This window comes from Primulina tabacum, chromosome 4 (genome assembly GCF_025594145.1).
Source record: "Primulina tabacum isolate GXHZ01 chromosome 4, ASM2559414v2, whole genome shotgun sequence".
NCBI lineage: Eukaryota > Viridiplantae > Streptophyta > Magnoliopsida > Lamiales > Gesneriaceae > Primulina > Primulina tabacum.
This window is the reverse complement of record NC_134553.1, coordinates 525,007-548,285: the sequence shown is the minus strand read 5'-3', so window position 1 is coordinate 548,285 and position 23,279 is coordinate 525,007. Positions and strand designations below refer to the sequence as shown.

The 23,279-nt window shown below is 34.6% G+C and overlaps 1 protein-coding gene and 1 long non-coding RNA gene across 3 annotated transcripts; one reads left to right on the top strand and one right to left on the bottom strand.

The window, feature by feature from the left end:
• Positions 1 to 220: 220 nt before the first annotated feature.
• On the bottom strand, positions 221 to 22,036 carry LOC142542122 (agamous-like MADS-box protein AGL27). Of its 2 annotated transcripts, XM_075648575.1 has the most exons (8): positions 21,633 to 22,036; positions 5,549 to 5,627; positions 4,771 to 4,832; positions 4,587 to 4,686; positions 1,777 to 1,818; positions 1,047 to 1,088; positions 776 to 915; positions 221 to 669 (listed from the first exon to the last, which is right to left on the bottom strand). In XM_075648575.1, exons 1-7 carry the CDS (start codon positions 21,815 to 21,817, stop codon positions 808 to 810), a joined length of 618 nt encoding a protein of 205 aa, XP_075504690.1. In that variant the 5' UTR covers positions 21,818 to 22,036; the 3' UTR covers positions 221 to 669; positions 776 to 807. The 2 variants fall into 2 exon arrangements, with proteins under 2 accessions (XP_075504690.1, XP_075504689.1); XM_075648574.1 differs by having other exon boundaries at positions 655 to 915.
• LOC142542123 (uncharacterized) lies at positions 926 to 19,501 on the top strand. Its single transcript, XR_012819472.1, has 2 exons — positions 926 to 1,110; positions 17,868 to 19,501. It is a non-coding gene; the product is annotated as an uncharacterized LOC142542123 (long non-coding RNA).
• Positions 22,037 to 23,279: the final 1,243 nt, after the last annotated feature.

Below are 23,279 nucleotides of genomic sequence, written 5' to 3'. Positions count from 1 at the left end.
AAGTACCATCAAGAAAACACGACATTTCATTCATTCGCCTATACAATCAACATTAAAATATTATTATGATGTAAAAAAACAAGAAAATCGAAGCATCAGCAGAAACAAAGTGAACGGTGGTCGCCCATTTCATGTCATCCTTTAGCTCTTAAATTAAAATTTCTCATTTTATTATTATTATTATTGAAAACAGAAAGTTTACGTACAACAGCTGAACGTGTAAACTAAGAAAGTAGAAGAAATATTAGATTTTCTAAAACCAGCATTCAGACCCAATCATGTGTACATATAATATATTATTACACCAAAATAATATTAAAAATTATACTCTTCACTAATTAATCATTTAAAAAATAGAAGTTCTGATTGGTGGGTTTCTACCCTCACCGCCATACTCTTTAATTCCCGACGTTGGATGTTTTTAATTGGCAACCTATTACTTTATTATTTAAAAATTAAAACGGATATATTTAAGAAAATAGATTTTGTCAATCATTTTTTTTAAAAAAAAATTGAAATAATCGACATATAATTGTTTTTTTTTTTAAAAAAAAATTAATGATTGATTAGAACGGGATAAAACGAGAGAAGTGTATGATCTATCAACGTACCCTTCCGAGGACTCCTCCGGCTCCACCAATGAGGGGGGGTGTCTTCACCGTGAAGCAACTATATAAACACGAAACCACTCGAGTCATCAATCGAACAACTGAATACTTCTGCTGCGTATTTATTATGTATTTAATAAATACAACATCACATAATGTCTCCACACCGGATAACGAAATGTCGGAGGCTTGCTCGATCTTAGAGGAACCCAACCAAATGATGCTGTTGTGCTCCCGTTGTTTGGCTGTCAGCAACCACGTTGAGATCTATCATCTTCATTGCATTGCTGTTCTTAGTTCCAACAATCTGTACATAAAATGGATTCCAAGGTTATGTTATTTTGCTCTTCTGTTTGTATTTTATGTCCAAAACTAATCTCTTGTTCATTCAAATAAAATGCATTGATAAAGCCATGGCAAGTCTCGGGCTCATATCACCTTTTCCTCCATCTGCTTATTATCTTCAGCCAGCATCTTTTCCTGCTCATACAGGGGGGACCAGGTAAGTAGCAACACAAATACTTTCATCTGTTATATATATTTTTCTCGTGTATCTTTTATATGTGTAAATTTTGTTCGAGACGCGGGGTTCATTGAATTCAAACCATGAACTTCATCTCTGAATGCTCCAGTCAAGTCATTTTAGACGAACATTATACTTGCGCCAACTGGAGGAGCTTTAATTTGAATGGCTCAAGATTATAATCGACGAGCTTCAGATACAGTGCTAATGAAAGCTATAAGCAATTTAGCAGGACGGTGAAGTGTTTTACAGCATTTAGATAGGCGTTTCATGGATAGAATCTCTAGATATGGGTTCTCAAATGACTGCTGCAGGAGATGAGCTCAAGTTAGGAGACAAAATTACTAGGAAGTCAAACTAGATGAAGCTTGTCTGGTTTTCTTGTTAATTGACTAAAATAACTATAACGCTGCCATCCAAAAACTTCCAATTAAGCGGATTATAGTTGAGAAGAAAGTTTGTATGCCAGGAGAAGGGATTTGAGTCTATGGTAACAAGGTGAAGAATATCTGCTTCTGAATCAAGAAAGCTAATACGAGGATCACTCATCTAGTTTGTGACTAGAGTTTTTGAACTCTTAAAGTAGAATATTTAGTGGCGAAGTCCTACAAACAGTGATGGAATGGAAAATAGATGGCAGAATACCTGTTCATTAAGACTTGATATCGAATCCAGCATCAAACGGGTCTGCGTGAATTAAATAAATGATTATCAACACATTTAATGGTCTGCGTATATATATTATATATGTGTGTGAAGATACTGTGCCAATTTATGCTATATAACTAAATGAATAATAAAAAGAGGAGAGACGAGAAAAAAGTCATAACAAGCAATAAAATTTTAGAAAGTTGGACAAAGACAACAAATTAAAAAATTGCTGGTCACCAAGTCTCGCACGAATGTATTTTTAATACAACCAAGATACTAAACAGAGTACTAATATTAGTTCTAATGACCAATTTTCTTGTTCTTCAGCTTACTGCACTTGCCGGCTAGAAATCTGTTCTTGCATAAACACTGCATCACCAAACTTCCCTCATTAAAAATCTCGCTGCAGCAAAGTAAGTTAAGTTGATAAAACACCGGTTTATCTTTCTTAGTAACTAATTGATGTTGAACAATTGAGATTGTAGCATCAAGACAATCTTATCATCGAACCGCCAAAAGACAAAAGCATCATAATGCCACGGCCTTCCCAATGGGAAATGACAAACATCCATATCCACCATATCATATAAAAGCTCATTCTTATAAAATTAACCAATTAACAATGAAGCCTCTCAAAAACTTCCAGCCCTTAGCGAAAATTAAGCGTCTTTGTCAAAACTTTGGAAACACTCACGGGTTAGTAAGAAACGTTGAACAATACATTCTTCCACTCTGCCCACATCAATTCGGAACCACTCATAAATATCTTCTTAAGATATGACTGTCTTCTGCATAATTAAGAGACTGTCTCATTGTCACCACTATCTTCTACATAATTGAGACTGTGAAAAATTATTTGATAGATGACCCAGTTGGTAGCAACAAAAAACATTTCCCAAGAGCAGGACATGCATAAGGGTCATTATTGATTCGTTGTGGTTGCTGATTTCGATCCAGAGTATTAGATCGAATAGGAGCTGAAGTTCCATTCTGATTAGGCATTAGATTTTGTGTCGAATGGGTGTCATTACCAGGGTCTTCGTTGCTAAGAAAAGTTGTAGGTCCCTTTGGATCTTTGGAGTGGACAAAGCCTCCTAAGTTGATAGTCAATAAGGAGGTCTCATAGTGGATCCATTGACTTTATTTTCCACTTTCATCGCCACATCAACAACGTTCGTCACGGTCCAAACTCCTTGAAGTAGCAGTCGGAATTGAATAATAATCAACTATAAACCTCCAATATAACGAACAATTAAGTGATCCTCCGTCTCATACAAATCGACTCGAGCATTCAATCAATAAGAATCCTCCTTGTACTTATCCACCATGCAATTTCTTGCCAACAATTTTGATTTTTTTGGTATAGGAATTGCCTATAATCTACTTGTAAGCCACTAGTTTCATGGGAGAACTAGGCAAGTAATCTTACACAAAATTTCATTCTTAAAAATTTACCTTAATCAAACAAGCTTTGGATCATGCGGTTAGTTAAAGAAAGTTATATATTAATGTAGCTCAAGGTTGTAAATGGCGGGAGGCGGTGGCGGGACGGTCGGTGACCTCCAACCGCCTCGGCGGTCCCCAGGCAGTGCCTAGGCGGTTTTAATTATTTTTTTTTTTAGATAATCATAGATAATCATGCAATATAATCACAAATAGTCATATTTTTATGTAAAATGTGCATTTAAATAATGTTAAACACAAAATATAATATCATCTAGATAATGTGCAATTAATAAAATGCGACGGGCAGCAGATTGTGTGTGGTGGTTGAGACTTGAGAGTTGAGAGTGAAAACCAAAAATAAAATAAAGAAAGTGAGGTATGTTAAGGTTTTGATATTTAAAATTAGTTAACTTTGACTAGGTTTTTAAAATTGTTGACTACGTTTTTAAAATTGTTAACTACAACTTAAAAATTTTGACTGACTCGCCCGCATGCTCGCCGCCTTGCCCGCATGCTCGCCGCCTTGCCCGCCTAGTCGCCGCCTTGCCCCGCCTCGACCGCCCTGCTCGTTGCCTCAAACCGCCTCGACCCGCCTCAAGCCGCCTCAACCCGCCACGACCCACCTCCCCAACGCCGTATAGCTTGGGCCGCCTAAAACACCCGCCTCATGCATAGGCGGTGCCTAAGCGGCCGTCTCGACCACCATTTAGAACACTGATGTAGCTAAAGAAAGTTACATATTAATGTTGCTCAACTCTTAGAATACCAAGAGTTCTTATGTAATCAGAATACATAAAATACTATCCCTCAAAAAACAGAATGCATGATATACTAATCCTAAGGAAATTAGATTACTACCATGTCGTGGTAGAATACAAAGATTTTAAATCTAATGCACTTTAAAGACATAAAATTCTTGAAAATATAACTAAAACATTAAACTTGTGTGGCATCAACCTACCTAGTTGAACCCCAAACTTTAATCCTATTTATGATATTTCATCTCACAAGTAAAAAAGAGAAATGAAAACAAGTAGTAAAAATTGCAAAAAACGTAATCAATATTGATTGGAAAAAGGAAACTGTAATGTTTGCAGATGCTATAGTAAAACTTCAATTTGAAAGGTAAACCTTTGTCGAAAATATAAAACCAAAACCTTAAACTTGTGTTGCATCACCCTACCTGGTTGACCCAGAAACTCTAATCTTATTTATGATATTTCATCTCACAAGTAAAATAGAGAGATGAAAACAAGTAGTAAAACTGACTAAAAAAGTAATCAATGTGGAGCAGAAAAAGGAAATTATGATGTTTGCAGATGCTATAGTAAGTAAAATCTACAATGTGAAAGGTGAACCTTTGTCGATCTTGCTCGTATAAGTGCAGCTTGAAGTTGAGTCTCCAGATTCACAAGGTCAGTCACACTAAGCTTATCAATGCATGGCTCCCCAAGTTCCCTGTGAGAAGTCAAACATCATGTATAAAACAAGTCAACGGGTCTATGAACATTAAGAAAATGTGCAGAGGAATAAAATGACTGCCTTTCCACAATTTGAAGGAGCTCTCCACTAGTGAGGAAACCTGTAAATTTAGAGCACTGCTCCTGCAATGCAAACATGCCAACATCCATTATCTTTAAAACTTTAAGCTTAATTTAAAAAGAGGGGACCACTCCTCTTGAAAGCTCAAGAAGAAGAGCCATGCATTTATTGGTTTTACCTTAGTAGTTTATACAACTACTAGTTAAATAAAGTCAGATGCATGGTTCATGAGTTAAATTTGTAAAGTGTTTATTGCTTATCATTCTTGAAGTGATTACGGAACAATGATTATTGACAAAATAAAAGACATATCAAATATTCAGTCTAATATTCTGATTTAGAGTCTGGTGATAGATGAGAGATCCAGAAAAGAAAGGGAGAAGTCATGACACTGGCATTGCTATAGTGGACGTTCTATTGTCAGTGGCAATATTTTTTGAGGGTAGCAAGGGTAGTTTGAGTAATACAAAATGTTACTTGTCATGGATGGAATATTCGATGATGTATAGTCCATGGTCAAACAAGTTGAACTTTAAATGTTACCAAGAATTCCAGGGACACATTCTGCCTTTACTGTGTATCTAAAAGAACCCAATGTAGTCCTTCTGTATAAAAACAGTCAAATAGCGTCAAAATTCCTTATGTCGGAAAATAGTAAAGGTTATCAGGAGATTCACTTCAAACAAAATACACAAATGTATTTTGTGCATGGTGCTATCATACATAGGACACACGACAGGGTTGATGTCCTCTTCGCGAAGTGCATTTTTATTCGCACCTGTTTATCACTAACTCCTGTAGATGAAATTGGTTCCTTCTCAGCACGACTGTGATACGACTGCAGGATTTCCGTAAGGCTGGATAAATAACCAAGATTAGTTCTAGTCCCATGAGATACTCGTCTATAGAAATTAATTACGAGGCACATTAACCAAGGAGGTGAATAGAGCATTCAGGAGGTGAATTAATGCAAGCAAAAATGATATAATACACAACGTTTCGGGTGGATTAAAATCTACTTGGAACAACTATATATGAGAATCATCATACAGTTTAAACTCAAGCTAACACATAAATTTGACGTACTAATGATAGGGAAAATGTTTTCAAGTAGCCATCTCAGGTACCATGATCATGGCTTTCAGAAACTCATGACTTCAGTTTGGAAAATCTCAAACATGACCTATTTCTCCTATCAGAAAAGTATAGTTCAAGATATAAAATAAAATCCTTACAAAAAAAGACTCCGCGAGGGTCAGACACCTATACAAACCGGGCTATCCTTTCTTAGACATCAGTTTGAAGTTGCACAAGAGCCGGGAACCTAGTTGTCAATCGTGCATAACACCCCGTAGCGCAAAGGTTGTCCATGGCTATAGCGTATATCGAATAGCTTAGCGAGGGTTATTTGAAAGGAAAGCGCTACAAGTATATAAATATATAATATATAGCATATAGTAATATCAATTCAAAAATCTTAATATCCAACATAATATTCCATCAACTTTAATGTAAAATACTAAAACCTGAAATTATTTTAAGTTTTTTCATTGAAATATCATAGAAGATACAAAAATAAAGCAAGAAATGCAGAAAAATATAATTTCTAGCAAACACCTAACTAAGTACATGCCAAAAAAACCAAAATTAGAAACAAAAAAAAGGACAGAAAATAAGCATGAGATTCCCTTTGCAATAGCGGCGCTCTTTCAGCTATCGCGATTGTCGCTATAGTGCCAATAGCGAGATCTTTCAGCTATCGCGATTGTCGCTATAGTGCCAATAGCGAGGATAGCTAGCGCTATTGCAAAGTCCATGGCGCGTAGCGATGTGGTGTCATTTGGCCATGCTAGCGAGGGCTGCGGGGGCTATTGACAACTATGGCCGGGAATTTAAAAAAAAAATGTACAAGTTTCGCAAATGATGAGGTAAACAATAATAAGTTTTTTTTAACCAATGAAGAAGGAACAATGTGAAATTGAAAATGAGAATTATTTGAATGCCTGAGCTTTTTGCATGTAGACTTCTATGTTTTGCCCACTATGCATATATTTTCTTTTTCGTGCAATTTTCCGCTTTTCAGATTATGTTATATTTCATACTTTAGAAGGGCACAAGTAATCGATTATTTTTGGTTACCTCATGTTACCATACAATTTTATCATCAGAACAATGAACACTATTTACCTTAACTTCTAGTTCCCTCCTCCCGGTGGATAAGTATCATAGATAAAATGAAGTAAGCCATTTGAATTTCTAAGAGAAACGAGATGGCTTGTGACTCATAAGAATAACATAGGTATTACAAATCAAATTAAGTAAGCCATTTCAATTTCTAAGAGTAACGGGAATAGCTTATGGCTCATTAGAATAACACAAGACCGTAGACATCTAATTTTTTTTAAAAGCTCTCAACAAAGCTAACTCACACTAAGAGGCCCAGATAGCTTGCACGGCTCTGATCCAGCTGATGTGCTAGAACCACACTATTAATTTTCTTAAAAGTTCCAATCAAGGATACAAAACCAGGGCAGATTAATACATCACAAGACCTTACTCAAATTCACAAATGTATAACCTAGACAATACCGCATTCTAATATATGTAAGCTGAAAACATTTTATTGTAATCATCTTAAAAACCAATCAAGTATACAAAACCAGAGCAGATGAATGTATCTAGGAATGTTACCTAATTCAAGGATGTAAACCAGGCACAGTTATCAGAACACAGAGATGAACTAAGAACAGAATAATTGTCAGAAAATAAAAACGTATCATATGTCAGTCTATGCATTTTACAATAAATGAGATTCACTGATTGACCTATCATATGTCAGTCTATGCATCGTACAATAAATGAGATTCACTGATTGACCTAACTTTCAGGATCCTGTTAGTTCTAAAGTACAAAGCACCTTAGCATGCTACACTAATAGAAGATTAAGTGCCCAATATTTATACTTCAAGACTGATTGACCTAACTTTCAGGATCCGGAATTTCAGATTGTGCTAAACCACAAAGCACCTTAGCATGCTATACTAACTTTCAGGATCCGGATTCTGCTAAACCACGAAGCACCTTAGCATATCAAACATTAAGTGTCACTCAATCTTATGTAACTTGAGAGTTAAGATATCAAAAAGGAAATATACAGGTATATCAACATGTCATGTCCCTTTTGAAGAACATTACCTTCTAGTATAGTTTCTCACAAAACACGAGGATGTGAAAAATTAACTTTGCCCTTTAGATTGCACTTCATTGACCAACTCCACTGATTAACTAGTTGAGAGTAAAGGACCAAGACGTTTTTCTTATGAAAACATTAAAAAAGCTTTGAGCCAAAATATATGAAATGCATTCAAAATGCTGCATTGATTCTTGAAATAGTCAATACTTTTTTACTTAAATTTCAAACATTTTCTCCATATTATTAACAATATCAGGCATATCCATCTCAAATAAATTCAAGAATCGGACGATACATTTTTATTTAAATTTCAAACACTCTTTCCATCTTACTAACAATCCCAGGCAAATGTCTTGTTTTCAGATGCCCATTTTTTCCGTCTCAAATAAATTTGTATTCGATGCTAAATTGTGTTCTACATTTTAAAGACTTGGTTCTAAAAGAAATTATATAAATGAAGCCATGTGGAAAACTAAGATCTACGCTAGAACCAACCAATAAGGTAGCCTACTCGGTTGAAAGTATGAAATGGGACCTTAGGGTGCATTTGTCCTTGAAACAATAATTGAATTTTTGACGCATAATAATCGTTAGATGCATTAACCTTCTAAAGTTCAATTATTAATTAACTCTAAAAAAACTCTAACATGAAACTTCAGCATCTTTAGCGCAACTAGATTACCAACACCTCGCAAGAAAACTTTGATAAGTTTCAGATATCCATCATCACACTTTAAATGCACTTCTCTAGTTCCGTTTGAGATGCTCTAACAACTTGTACGTGATTTCAATTACTAGATTTAAGCGAATTATGTTTCACAGCTTGATTCCAATGCAGAAAATAACATGTGATCTCAATTTAATACCAATAATAATATTGCTGGAAACATTATGTTAGAAATATAGGTGTTTCTAATGTAGCTTCTATACATCAAGGTGTTTCTAATGTAGCTTCTATGAAGTAGGTCATAGTTATCACCCTGTTGCAAAGTAAATGTGTTTCACACCATTACAATAAATTGTTTAAAATAGGTAGTTGCAAAACACTTGTACTAGCATCTGTTTCAAGAAGACATCCGCACTCACAAAGATAGGATCAAGCTGTCACAAAAAAATGTATTCAGCAAAGAATCCTCTAAAATATGTTATTGCATGACAATTGTTCCAGTGTCCCCTTCAAGAACATGACATAAAAACCACAAAATGTTAATCTAGTGAAACCATAGTTTCCCATTTTGAGTTTCTTTAAAGACTGGTACCTTCGAATCCTTAGTTTGTCCATTCGAGCTGAAAACTTTGATAAAATCAAGGAGAAAATTATTTCTAAGTGGTGTCGCAACTTGAACAAGAAGTCAAAAATATAATTGAACAAATATACAATGGGTTGTTAAGCTCAAGATTTCATCAACATTTTGTGGATATTTGTTTTAGGTAGCAAGAAGATATTGCAGTAGGTTAAACAACAAAATACAACTAGTTTTCAATAGAATTATTCCTCAATATATTTAATCACACTCACGCACTTGTTCAAGTAACATGAGCAATTTGACAAATCAATCAAACCTGGTTGTGGAATAACTTGTTTATAGTCTTGTGTCCTGAGTACAGATGACATTAATTGTATCATAATCATTTTGAGAGTTGACATATTTCTTTAATAGCATAATATTGCCAATAAATGTGAATAAAAAAGAAGTCAGTAAAAAAAATTACAAGAACCACCTTTGAGGATGAGGGTGAAGCGGTGTTGCTAATCTAGGTTCCACTATAAAACTTTGCTCAAATGTTCACTATGAAACTTTTGCTCAAGTGTCCATTTTTCATAGTAGATGGAAGATGAACTAATGAATTTACTTGGGTCTGTTTTTAGGACTAAAACACAAGTCACTAAAGAAGTTGCTTTAGGATCAATAGATCTAGGCCTCCAACCACCCAAGTTATCTTGTTTAAAGAAGTATGAACTAGGTCCTTTGCAAAGTCTGGATTGACCTCACCGGATGGCCCCGGTCTTGTGTTTGAGCAACAAAGGACAACCTTTAGGTTTAAATAAATCATGATTGAGTTCCAAATACACTGTTAAGAAGCAATAATTGTCCTGTTGGGAGAGCGGTGATACATGGTGTTTAGGATGTTACACAGTTTAAATTTTGAGTTCCACTGTTACCAAAAATAACTTTTGGTGCAACGGCAAGAGCACAATCCTACAATTGATAATAAATTCAAGGATCCGTGTCTCTTCCCCATTAATTGCAAGGAACACAATTATTGGGAAGCACTAGATGTCCTCTACAGTTAGAGTCATCCAAACATGGTGTTTATAATTATTATATAATTTTAAAAAGTTATATTGCTACATATTTGATCACGATATGCAAATTGGAGTAGTTATTATCAAGAGATTGTCATGGAAGTAACAATTATTCTTGGTGGCAGCGTGGTCAAAACGGCCTTCAATTGCTGCGGGTATAAAAGAGAAGTTGCATTGTTGTGATTAAATATAATTTTATTAAAATATCATTAAGGGATCGACCAAGTCTTCCTTTTTAAACTTTAATTAATTTAAATTTGAAAACAATAAAAGCATCCCAAAAACCACCATGAGCGTGAAGCACATGGCCTTGTGCTTGGGTGCTTAAGCAACAAAAAACGACGTGATTTTCTTATAAACCATGATCCAGATTTAATCCACCATATCATGGAATAACCATTGGCATCTACAGATAGAGCTATTGAAGTGATAGTAATGAAATGCTTAAAATATTTAAGTTGCATTAGTATTACCAGTTATAACTTCCCGTAAAAGTGCAAGCTCGCTTCTGATACAAACTGGAGATAAGGTCGCATGTATGGTTTGAACGAGCTACAAATTACAACAGTTTTCCAAAAGGGGATTGTCGTGACACTACTATCAGCAGCTATATCTTTTGATAAAACGACAAGATTCAGTCCCATAAATTGTTAAATCCTTATGTATAAATTGTGTTTATCAGATTATGTAGCACAAATTAAGTAAAATCTATTTCTGAAATCAAAATTTGCACTTCTATGGTCTATAAGATCAAATGACGCAGATATTAACAAAATGTGATTCTTTGAATAAGATGAGCAAGTTCCTCAAAATCAGTACGTTAAGGTTGTTGGTTACTCGCATGACATTCATTGTACTCAAGGGGCCTGGTAAAATAAAACTATAGTGCAACAAAAGTTAATCTTCATTGAAAGCCCATTAAACTAATGAATCCGGCCCTTTCTCACTTCGAAAGAGTAAAATACATCGGCGAGGTAGTTTTTCGTCACAATGTTCATTCAATTTAATTAAAGATGAATGTCGGGATATAACAACATTACCTTCTTATCGATTCTATTTAAAATGTGCTTGCACAACCACAACGATAAATGTTTTTTTCCCTACAAATTCTATCATTCTAGCCTGAATTCAGCTTCTGAGAGTATTTTAAGCAATTAGTCTTGCTTTGATGGTGAATAGCTATAGGTGGTGTTTATGTTTTATTTAGCAAACCCAATTTGTAATTTTCCATATTTCCATTATGTTGAAACCGTAAATTCATCTTAAATTTTCAGATCTTGTAATAAACATAGGTATGTTCAATTATATAATTAGTCTTGCTTTGGGTTTGCTGAAAAGAATAAATTTTAGTTCACAAAACGAAATCAAAGTGGTTTGGCTCCAGTTTCACCTTTCATCGGAACCGAAATCGACAGTTCGGTACAGTTAAAAACCGGAATGAAATCAAAGCGGTTAGGAGGTTTGGAGATAAGATGAGATCGTACATATCATTAGTGTGTAGGCACCACAAGTGAGATTAGATGATGACTAAGAAGAAATTCTGAGACTCTCTAGGAGATGTAGTTAGTATAATCCCCTGTGAAGAAAATATCTTCTTAGGCGGAGATTTAGATGGCCAAGTAGGTAAGGATAGAGTTGGGTACAAGAAGGTCCATGGAGGTCAAGGCTTTGGGGTTTAAAATAACACAGTCTATTCTAGACTTTTCCTTAGCTGGTGATCTTGGGATAGTAAACACTTTATATAAGAAGAGGGAAAATCATTTAGTAACTTTTAGGAGTCTGCATAATATAAGTTAAATTGATTACTTTCTTGTAAGGAGACAAGACCTAATTAGTTGTAAAAATCGTAAGATCATACCAGGAGAATGCTCGACGATCATTGCCTTAAGAGTAAAAGCAGAGTAAACAAAGGTTAGATTAGGCCGAGAATCAAATGGTGGACCATGAAGGGAGATGTATGTCAAACTCTCAGGAATAAGATTTCAGATAGTCAGTAAGTCCTCGAAGGATGTAAGGAGGAAGGATAAGACCGATACATCTAAGTTATTTGAACTCATGGCTAACCATATAAGGAGTCGGGAAAGGGAAGTACTTGGAGAGGCTAAAGGGAAGGGACAACACGACAAGGAGACATGGTGGTTAAACAATGAGTTGCAACATGCCATTAGGGAAAAAATAATAAGGTTCAAGAACTGGTAAGAATCTAGAGACCAAGGATCATATGATCTATATAAACAAGCCAAGAGACTCAGTACTAGAGCAGTAAGAGATGCTAAGAAAAGATCTTATAATGATTTGTATGATAGGCTAGGTACAAAAGAAGGGAAGAAATATATTTTTAAGATAGCGAATGCCAAGAATCAAAACACTAAATCCTTGAGTCATGTTAGGTGTATCAAGCATGAACATGGTAGAGTTTTAATGCAACATAAAGCTTTCCTAGATAGGTAGATAGATTGCTTTAAGAACTTACTCAATAAGACAAATGCAGAGAATTTGAGCGTGGGTTGACATGAGATGCGGGAAGTAAGACATCCAGTGTTCAATCGTAGAGCTAAGAGGATGAAACCGGGGAAGGCAGTTGGATCGGATGAGATCCCAATTGAGGTATGAAATTTTCTACGGGAAGTTGGGATCCATTGACTAACTAGGCTCTTTAATAGGATTCTAGATACTATGAAAATGTCAGAATCTTGGAGACATAATATTGCAGTACCAATTTATAAGAATAAAAGAGATATGTAAGACTGTTCAAACTATATAGTGATTAAGCTTATGAGCCATACGCTAAAGTTATGGGAGCGAGTGATGGAGCGGAGACTTAAGAGTATCACTATTGTATCAGAGAACCAAATTCATTTTATGCCGGGTTGGTCTACAATGGAAGCTACTTTCTTGATTAGACAAATGATACAGAATATAGAGAACAAAAAAGTTTGCATATGATATTATCGACTGAGAGAAAGCCTATAATAGAATGCCTAGATAATTAATCTGGCTCAAAAAGAAGCATGTGCCTCAATGCTACATCGTGGTCATTAAAGATACGTATGCAGGGATGTCATGTGAATTTCTAGTGGCAGTAAGATTTCATCAAGGACCGACTTTAAGCCCTTACCTCTTTGCTTTGGTTATGGATGAGCTGACGGGACATATTCACGACGAGGTACCTTGGTATGTGTTGTTTGCAAATGATATTGTCCAAATAGACGAGAAGGTGTTAAAAAAAATTAGATTTATGGCGTGTAGCACGAGTAAAGGTTTTAGAATTAGTTGCACGAAAAAAGAATATTTAGCTAATAACTTTGGTCCTGAATCTAGACGAAGTGATTGTCCAATTGTGATTGATGGTCGAGAAGTCCCATAGTGTGAAGCTTTTCGTTATTTTCTATTATCCAAAAGGTTGAGGACTTAGAAAAGATATAGATCATATGATTAAAGCAGCATGGATGAAATAGAGGATGACATTAGAAGTTTTATGCGATAGAAGGATGCTTGCGAGATTGAAAGGAAAATGTTATAAGAATATTGTTCGACCAGCTATGCTTTACGACTAGAAGTGTTGAGCCACTGTAGGACTACATATGATAAAATGATGATGCGAGGATAAAATTAAGAATGAAATGATTATGAGATATTTCCTCATGTGAATAGGAGACCAAACATGACCCCAATCCGACGCATCATATATTGACTTCCAAGAAGAAGAATGGGAGGCCATTGAAAACTTGGAAAAAAGTGGTTAATGAGAATATCTTATATCTTGGTTTCAGATATGATATTTGGGAAAATCGTTTAGTTTAGAGAACTATTATCCATGTATCCGACCCCGCAACTAGCGAGAATGTGCTATTATGATGATGATGAAGAAGTGCGAAGCCAAGGTTCTTATCTTCCATTGACGTCTCTCCATTACGATAGACTCTGTGAAATAAGGATATGTTTCATCGAAAGTGACATTATTATAGAAAGTTTTTTTTTAAAAAAAAAGGGATTGTAGCATGTGTATCCCTTTTGGTGGAAGAACTACAGTTGAAGACACCTACACGCTTGAGGATCCAATTTTCTTCTATTTTAAAGAAATGCACAAACAAAGGAAATACACCAAAACATTTTAGGTGAAAGGCTATTAGAAGTTCAAATGAGTGGATAAAATTTGCAAGTAGATGCATTGTTTAGAGATTCAATATTCTTAAAAGACAAACTATCAATAATATATCTAGCAATAAGAACGACCTCACCTAATGGGTTTTACGAACATCAACATGTAATACTACTGCTTGGGTAGAGTTAAATAATCGAAAACCCCGTTTTGTAGGGGTGTTCTTACACATGATGATTTTCTGTTGAAATAAGGAGATAAAACTAGACAAAAATAATCTCGAGCACTGTTACTCCAAATTGGTTTTGAACCTTGGAATGAAAATTGGGAACGTCTCATTTGTCTCGAGTAAGAAGTGACTCGAACAATCATCTATTAGTGGAATAACGAATCATGAACCCCAATTATATATCACACAGGGACCCTATAAATCATTATATATTTTTCAAATTCGCTAAAATCGCAATGAAAATATGCAATATCCCATGCCTTGCAATAACTTGGTATCTTACCATAAATTCTTAAAAGAGTCGGCACACTCGATCATAGTTTTGTCTCTTGTTAGATTGCACTAGCCTTGACACTAACTTCAGTAACTCAAGATGCATCTTGAGATTTCAAGTACATTCACCTATTGGAGTTGTAGAAAGCTTTGGCAGTGGTTGAACATACAAATATTAGTTATTTTAGGATTCATTGAAGCACACAACTATTATATGATCATGTAGTCTTCTTCATCCCAATTATTAAATCTTGGATCTCTCTTGTTCAGCTACTTCTAAGAAGATGACTGAGTTAGGTTTGAGCAAAAAATGAGACCATCTAAGGCTTGAATATTCTACAGAACCATTTTTATGGTGGAAACTATCGTCTTCAATTTGAGGAGTATGGGTAACTCTGGTTTCAGACATGTTTGAAAGAATTGGTGATGATGAAAATGGATGAAACTGAAAAAAGAGTTCTCAAAAAACAAATTGAAAAAGGAAAAGCCCCATGTGATGACGGTTGAAGGCCAATTGACCCACGAAACAATCTAGGGCTCTGGTACCATAATGTGAAATATGGGAAAAAAGTAAAAAGAAAAATTCTCGTTAATCTCAATCAATTCTACATAGTATTCTAAGATAACATAGAGGTACACGCTTAGGAAAGGAAAACATTTATACCTATCCATCCCATCATTCTAGGGATACCACAAAATCTACCCACTAATTTATTTTTACAATTTTGTAAAGTAACAATATTTATTTACAATACAATCAAATATTTCCACACAAACTATTAACCAGTGAAGGAAAAGAGAGTTCAATTAGGGATTATTGAGGATTTCAAGATTGATCCATCCAAAACTCAAAGACCTTGTCATATACCATTATTATTTATTTTCTTAAACGGAGTGTAGAGAGAGGATCCACGAGAATGAATGCTATTAAACTATGCGAGTAGTGTGGAGATAGGTCAATCAAGGATAATTGAAAAACAGTTAACAAACATAGTTGTTTTTACTTGGATGAATATGATAATGTATAGATAAGTTATCTTGTGATCATTTCACGGTAGTACAGGATGCAAAAAAGCACTTGATAAACAATAACGTGTTCGCTTGATAAATGATAATTTGTTTGTTTGATTGATTACAATTGTGATTAAAAATATGATTAAACCCCAAATTACTATTTTGCCCTTTGACCATGATCAAGATTTTTATTTTTGGTTTCTTATAGGTCAATCAAGGATAATTGAACAGTTTAAAAACATTGTTAAGTTGTTTTTATTTGGATGGATAGGGTAATGTATGGATGAGTTATGATAGGATTATTTCACGACAATATATGATGTGAAAAAACACTTGTTAAGTAGGTATTTGTATGATTAATTACGGAGGTGATTGAAAATATGATTAAAAGGCATTTTGCCCAATGACCATGATCATTATTTTTATGGTTGGGTAAGTTAAGATTGAAATTGTGGCTATAATTGAAGAATAAAAAATTAATTAAAGAATAAAGAATCACATTTATGGAAATATTATATAGAATTTATTTTGGAACTGCTAATTAATATAGAGATTGAAATATTAAATAAAAGATTTTTTTTAAAACATGTACATGAAAATTATCACAATTTAGTAAAGGATTAAACTGCAATTTTGAAATAATGAATTAAAAAATAAAGAAAAAAATACAAAACAAATAAACACCATGACACCAAGTTTTTTGGCTCTATTATGCAAAATCATAATAAATATTAAAAAATTTGACTCACTTTTGATTAATCACGGACAACATGATTTGATACAATTTAATCGACATCATAGTTGTAAAAGGCGAGCAAGTCGCACCTTTCGCCACTAGGCGCATCCTCCACGCCTGGGCTTGAACCGCATACGCACACAAAGGTTCATTCATAGTTCAAACAAAATCATATTTTTTTCGTATTAATGTCGAGTTCGAAAATACAGAAAATCGAAAAGATCCGGGTTGGATTTATATGAAATTGAGCAATCCAAGACACTAATGTCGTGGAAAGTGTTTTTTGTTGAAAAGTGTTAAATAGAGGAATTTATCGACTCAAACAACTTCTTGTTGGAGGTCATCGAAACGCCAAAGCATGTCCAAAATTTCCCGAGTATGTGAGAACTGAATTATTATAGTTTATGAATAAGAAAAAAGAAAGCAAAATATGAACATGATGTCTCATTTCGATGAAGTTGCATATCATTTGAAAATTTGGAAGATGAGGATAAGTTTTTTCCAATCCCAAGAAAAGGCAAACAACCAATTGCAAGTTCTATAGAGAGTTCCACTGTCCCTCCTATTTTCACAAGGAAGAGTACAAAGATAATTGGTCCACTAGATTATTTTTTTGTCAATAATTTGAACTGAGAGTCAAGAAAATAAAAAATGATCAAAAGATTCAAAACGACATGATGAAAATCAAGAAAGAGTGAGGGGTGGTGTAGTGAAATTTTTTTCTAGATGAATGTATTATGCAGTCATTCCGTTCAATGCCGTAAATTATGATAACTTCAAGGATTTTTGTCGAGTAGTGACTCGCTACACTTATGATTGGAAACCTCTTACTTATCATGAAGTAATGGTAACTTATTTGAATAAAGAAATTGAGCATACAGAAATATTTTTGAGAGAGCACCGTAAAGATTATGCAAAATATGGTTGTACTTTAATGGCTGATGGATGGACAGATGGAAAAAGTATATCATTGATTAACTTTTTGTTTAAGGGTTCAAGAGGGACTGTATTTCTAGAATTTGTGGATGGTTCCGGATTTTCTCATACATGAACGAAGATATATGATTTACTTGTAAAGTATACAGAGCAAATTGGTCATAAGAATGTTGTTCAAGTGGTTAAAGATAATGTCTCTGTTTCAACAAGTATGAACACGTATTAATTTAGATACATTCTCATTTATTTATAGTATTAATGCTACATTTGTTACATATAATTATAACATAAAACTTGAACATGCAGGGTGAACTTTTGATGTTGAAGTACAAACACATGTATTGGACCTCATGTGCCGCCCATTGTTTGGATTTATTGTTTGAAGATTTATTTAAGATTCCTGTGTTGAAGAAGGTCTATGAGAAGGACATGATGATATATAGTTACATATATAATAGACCACAAGTCTTGAACATGATCAGAGAATTTACAAGTCCAAGAGATCTGGTTAGGACAGGAAAAACTCGTTTTGCCACTGGTTTTTTGACATTGAAGCGGTTTCAAAAACAAAAGGTTAATTTTATAAAGATGTTCACTTCAGAAAAGTTGGACCACGAGTCGATTTGCAAAGGAAGCACAAGGTAAACGTGTAACATAGATTATATTGATAATTTCATTTTGGAATCACATTGTGTATGCCATGAAAGTTGGTGACCCACTCTTGTTAAAGTGTCTCTCTTAGTTGATGGTGAAAGAAAACCTGCGATTGGGTATATATATGAGGCCATGGATCGAGCTAAAGAAGTTATTGCTTTGACATTCAACAACAACAAAAAGAAGTACCAAAATATTTTCAAAATCTTTGATGACAGATAGACGGTTCAACTTTATAGACCTTTGCGTGCAGCTTTTTTTTTTTTTTGAATCAAGAATTTATGTGAACCCCGAATAAAAAAAGATGCATAAGTTATGAATGAGTTGTACGACTGTATTGAAAAGAAGTGTGAAGATAATGATATTCAAGATAAAATCAAACATAATTTTGGCCTTGTCTGTGACCATTAGACCGAGAAATAATAATCATTGTTTTTTGTTTCAAGCTCACAAGTTGATATTTGAATATTCTTATGGTAATTAGAAATTTTGAATTTCTTATTTAACAGTTAAATAGTGGTTGTCTTATGGTTGTTCGGCCCCAAAATTGCATAACTTTGCTTTGAGAATTCTCAAATTCATTGGCAGTGTATCTGGTTGTGAGCGAAACTGGACTGTGTTTGAGCTTGTAAATATTTAATATTTGATCGTTTATAACTTGATATAATATGAACAATACATAAAAGTTTTCTTTTAAAATTTTTACAGCTTCATTCAAAAAGAAGAAATAGGCTAGTGCAAAAATGTCTGAATGATCTTGTCTATATTAAATATAAAAGAGTATTGAGATGTCGATAAAATATGCGTGACAAAATTTATCATATTTCATTTAATGATATCAATGATAGCAATGAATGTTTGATGGAGGATTGGACAATAAAGAGGAAAATAATCTAGTTTGACATGAGGTGATGTTGCTCATGCTTCCGAGGTTGGTGAACAATTATACGATTTTACGTCTCATGTATCGTCTTGTTCACAGGAGGCAAGGTATCTACGTCCAAAACAACCTATTAAAAAGAACGATTTCACGTATCTCAAACGAAGAGAGAGAATAAATGGATATTGATTATGAAACTGATGAAGAAGAAGAATACAAGTCCGAAATTTATTGGGATTGTGACGAGCCAATGGAAGAATTTAGATAATTGATTGAATTTTTATTGTGTGATTAATGAAATTTTGTTTTGACTACTTAATTTTTCAGTTCTAAAATTTTGCCATTTAATTGTGTGACAAGATATATATATATAAGTAAAAAGCCTTCCTTCTTGAGGCGCGCGTCTTGCCTTGCGTCTTGTGCCTCAGGCTCCAGGACCCTTTCTTGCGCCTTTAACTACTATGATCGCCAACAATACAGGTTGTCAAAAATTTGCAAGAAAATTAAATATCTCATTTAGGCAATTTCGATTCGACCACCTAAGTTTCAATATAAAAGTGGCCGTGGTAATTACAAAAATATTCAACTTAAACCCTTCCAAGAGACAATACATTATCGAGCATTGAGGTGAACTCAAATGAAACCTCAAAAAATACAATTTTGAAAATAGAATAGGAAACATATATACCAAATCCAAGTCATAGCATAGTTCTCACAGCATATACACAACAATAAAGGTTAAAAAATCATCACAAATTGAAGGGATGAATGAAAAGTGAAGGTTAAACAGTATATGATGCTGGTCCGGACAGATGGAATGAAATTGGCTTTCTTCCAACCAAAGTGTGATGGGTATTAAAAGTCCAATGTTGTGTGTGTGTTTGGGTGTGGGTGTGGGTGTGGGTGTAACAGTTAGGTTATGAACTTAACAGCCCTTAATAAAGAAAAACTCGTCAAAAGTGTAGTTTGTTTCCATAATTGAGTTCATGATCATTAAGTCGAGTCTATCAACATTCAGCTATGCAATTAGAAACCCTAGTGCAAGGAAATAAATTGCATGCACAGATAGCCTAATTGCACAATATATGGACACTTTATTACCAAACTACTACACGAAAAATGAGTTCACGGAAGCAAATATCATCAGGGCCCTCTCATAATTCAATATATTGCAAAATCATTTTTCTTTTTAATCATGGTGAATTTATTGCCTAAAGTATTAAATTTATGTGATTATATAACTTATAATACTTAGCAGCCAAATGACCTTAAAGGCTATTTTCATGTCAGTAGTATTTGGATCTAAGAAGCTATAGTTTGAAGCTTGTACAATTTAACATAAGGAAACAAGATTTTTTACTCCACGTGCTTCGTGAATAAGGAAACAGACTTAAACTAAAATCCATCAAATTGGAATAATCAACTCCCATGTGAATTGTTACTGAGAACTTTTCAAATGAGCTTGAAATTAACATTCTAAGTTTGTCTATATAAAATGACTCCACAGTTCTTGGAGGTAATCATTTTTCATGATAAAGATTAACAAACACTATGATTTAATTTCATTCAATATGTGGAAGGTCCGTGTGTTAAACACGAAATAAACTGACATCCCCCAGAAAAGCCTGAGTAGAGTATAGCCTGAAACTGCTGATAGCTGAGGTGCCGCCTAGAGACTATATTTCATGTGAGGCAACATACTATCAAAGATTTCTGAACTAGCTAGTAACTGTTGGGACAATAAATTTTACTGGTCGAAGACTTCTAATTAAGTTTCAGCTCCTCTACTCGTTAATTGCATACTGCTAAATTCATATATGATACATATACAACTAATGAAAGCATAATCACATGTAGTTTCAAAGAGAAAAACGAAGAAAAAGGTGTACATACTACAAAAACACCACCCATGAAATGTTGCAGTTTAGAGTCTAGGACCTCAAGACAAATCATGATAGAGTTGAAGTACATGGAAATATCAAGATTCAAATCAGAACCAGAAGAATATGCAGTTACGAAAAATGTACACTTGGAAAAACAAGAACATTCAAACTGTTGGTAGGTATCCACTAAGAACAAATCTCCGGTGACTTCAAACGGTAACGTATTTTTAGCTTATTTGTTCCACTAAGCAGAAAGGCAGCAGGTAAATTGCACGTCTCAAGGTCTTCTGGCAAACCATTGTTACAATAAACAAAACAATTACCATTATATTGTTTAAAAATAAGCACAAACGTCGCAAATGCGATAATAAAATTATTTAGGTCGCTGAATTTGGTAAATCAATACTTTATGAGGACAAGGATAATAAACTAATAAAGAAAAGGACGAGGGTATTGCTAAATCGGGTCTTCCGAAAGTTCTATTTTGGGTAATCGGATAATTGGGGCTTCGAAAAGAAACAAAACCCACATGACAGCAGCAAAACGACGTACGGACCACACGAGATCTGAAGTTCATGGTTGGGAAAACGAATATAACATGAAAAAGAAAAGGAAACGGCGCCATTTCAATCACCACAAATCAAAATCACTGACCTTTTCGTGCTACTGTAGTGGTAAAGCTTTCCCCGGCAGGAGAAGATTATGACCCCGACATCAACGTCGCATAAAACCGATAACTCCTTGGCTTTTTTGAGCAAGCCATTCCTCCGTTTGGAAAAGGTCACCTGCCTGGCACTTTTGTCCTCGATTCGCTTAATCTCCAGCTTCCTCCTCCCCATACTCCCACAAGATAAGAATATACTGTTCTTCTAGCTCCTTTTGTATGTATATTCCGGAGTGCATCCGCGGAGAATCCGAATATCGCGTAATTACGGAAAAAAGGTAAGCGTATTTACAAGGGATAATGAAGCCTTTTTCAGTGTGACAAATAGGTTGCCAGGGGGAAACGAGACGCGTGGCGGGATTTGGCCCTGCGCGTAACTGCACTATTCACTGTAATTTTATGTGTGAGCACGTTGGTTTTATTATTGTGGTTTCTTTATAATTCAAAGGTCAAGGTCCAATGACAATTACCATTGATTATTTGTCTTCTCTCCCCCACGGCCCAAGCAACGACTCTCCAACGCGTCTACTATTAAAATATTGTTCTTTTTTTATTTTTTGGTAAGCTAAATTCAAAAATGCTCACACACGCATTTCAAGAGGGCCTTCCAACTATTGAATAAAAATATTGCAGTTAAATAAAAACATTTAAATATCAACAAATCTCTAGATTACTGTTTTAAAAGAACTTCAGTGCAATATTCGAAATCATGTCCAATCCTCCACATGAAAAAACGATGCGAAACGTAAAACATAATGTATCAACTCTGACTCATAAACATAAAGTGCGGAAAAAATGCAAGGTCTTCTGATCAACGTGCACACACCCAGCTCCGCCTACTCAGTCTGCATATCATCATGCTCACCTGCATCATTCACACCTGAATCGTTATAACAAGTACATACACAAAACATGCAACAGTTAAAAGTGCGGTAATTAACATACATTTCATGATCTTAAAAACTTAAACTTAAACATAGCATGTCAAAGCATAATGTGTCCATCTAATATCTCATCATAACAACATATACATCTTCATTTTCTTTATTTGAATTCATATCATTAGTTGTGACTTTTGTATCACCTCTAATCGATGGATCCATCTACATATAATTGCGGTACCCGGCAGCGGGGACATCAGCGACAATATTACACATCCACTGAGCCTTGGCCTTACATGTTCGTATTCGTGTTCGTGTTAGTCACAATCAACTCTCATCCTTCAAAACATATCATTATATTCATCATTTGTAAAAATCATGCATATACGTAAACTTCCTTAAAATCAAACATGAAACGTATTTTTTGTGTTTTCATAAAAGTCATGTTCGTGATTACATGTACATTTAAAACATGTCAATTTGTTATTAGAATGCTGCAAGGACTGCTAACTCGACTCGGCTGCAAAATGATTATTTTGTCCCTTGAAACCCTAATTGACCATTTTACCCTTGGATCTTAAAATTTCGACTCGAAGCCAACCAAACTCCTTGAAATACCTAAAACATATTTATAATCATTTCTTAGACGTAACCTCGAGCCCGCTCCATAACTTTTAAGATTCGTTTTAAAACTTCGACAGGGGTCCTGGTTTTAACCGGAATCAACCTGAAACTTAACCAAACTTTTTCAAATTT

Coding starts and splice junctions, on each gene's coding strand:
- LOC142542122 (XM_075648575.1), bottom strand. CDS start 21,817: ATGGGGAGGAGGAAGCTGGAGATTAAGCGAATCGAGGACAAAAGTGCC. Junction 5,628..21,632: donor CACTACAGTAGCACGAAAAG/GTCAGTGATTTT, acceptor TTATTTATCCAG/CCTTACGGAAATCCTGCAGT. Junction 4,687..4,770: donor CTCCTTCAAATTGTGGAAAG/GCAGTCATTTTA, acceptor GACTTCTCACAG/GGAACTTGGGGAGCCATGCA.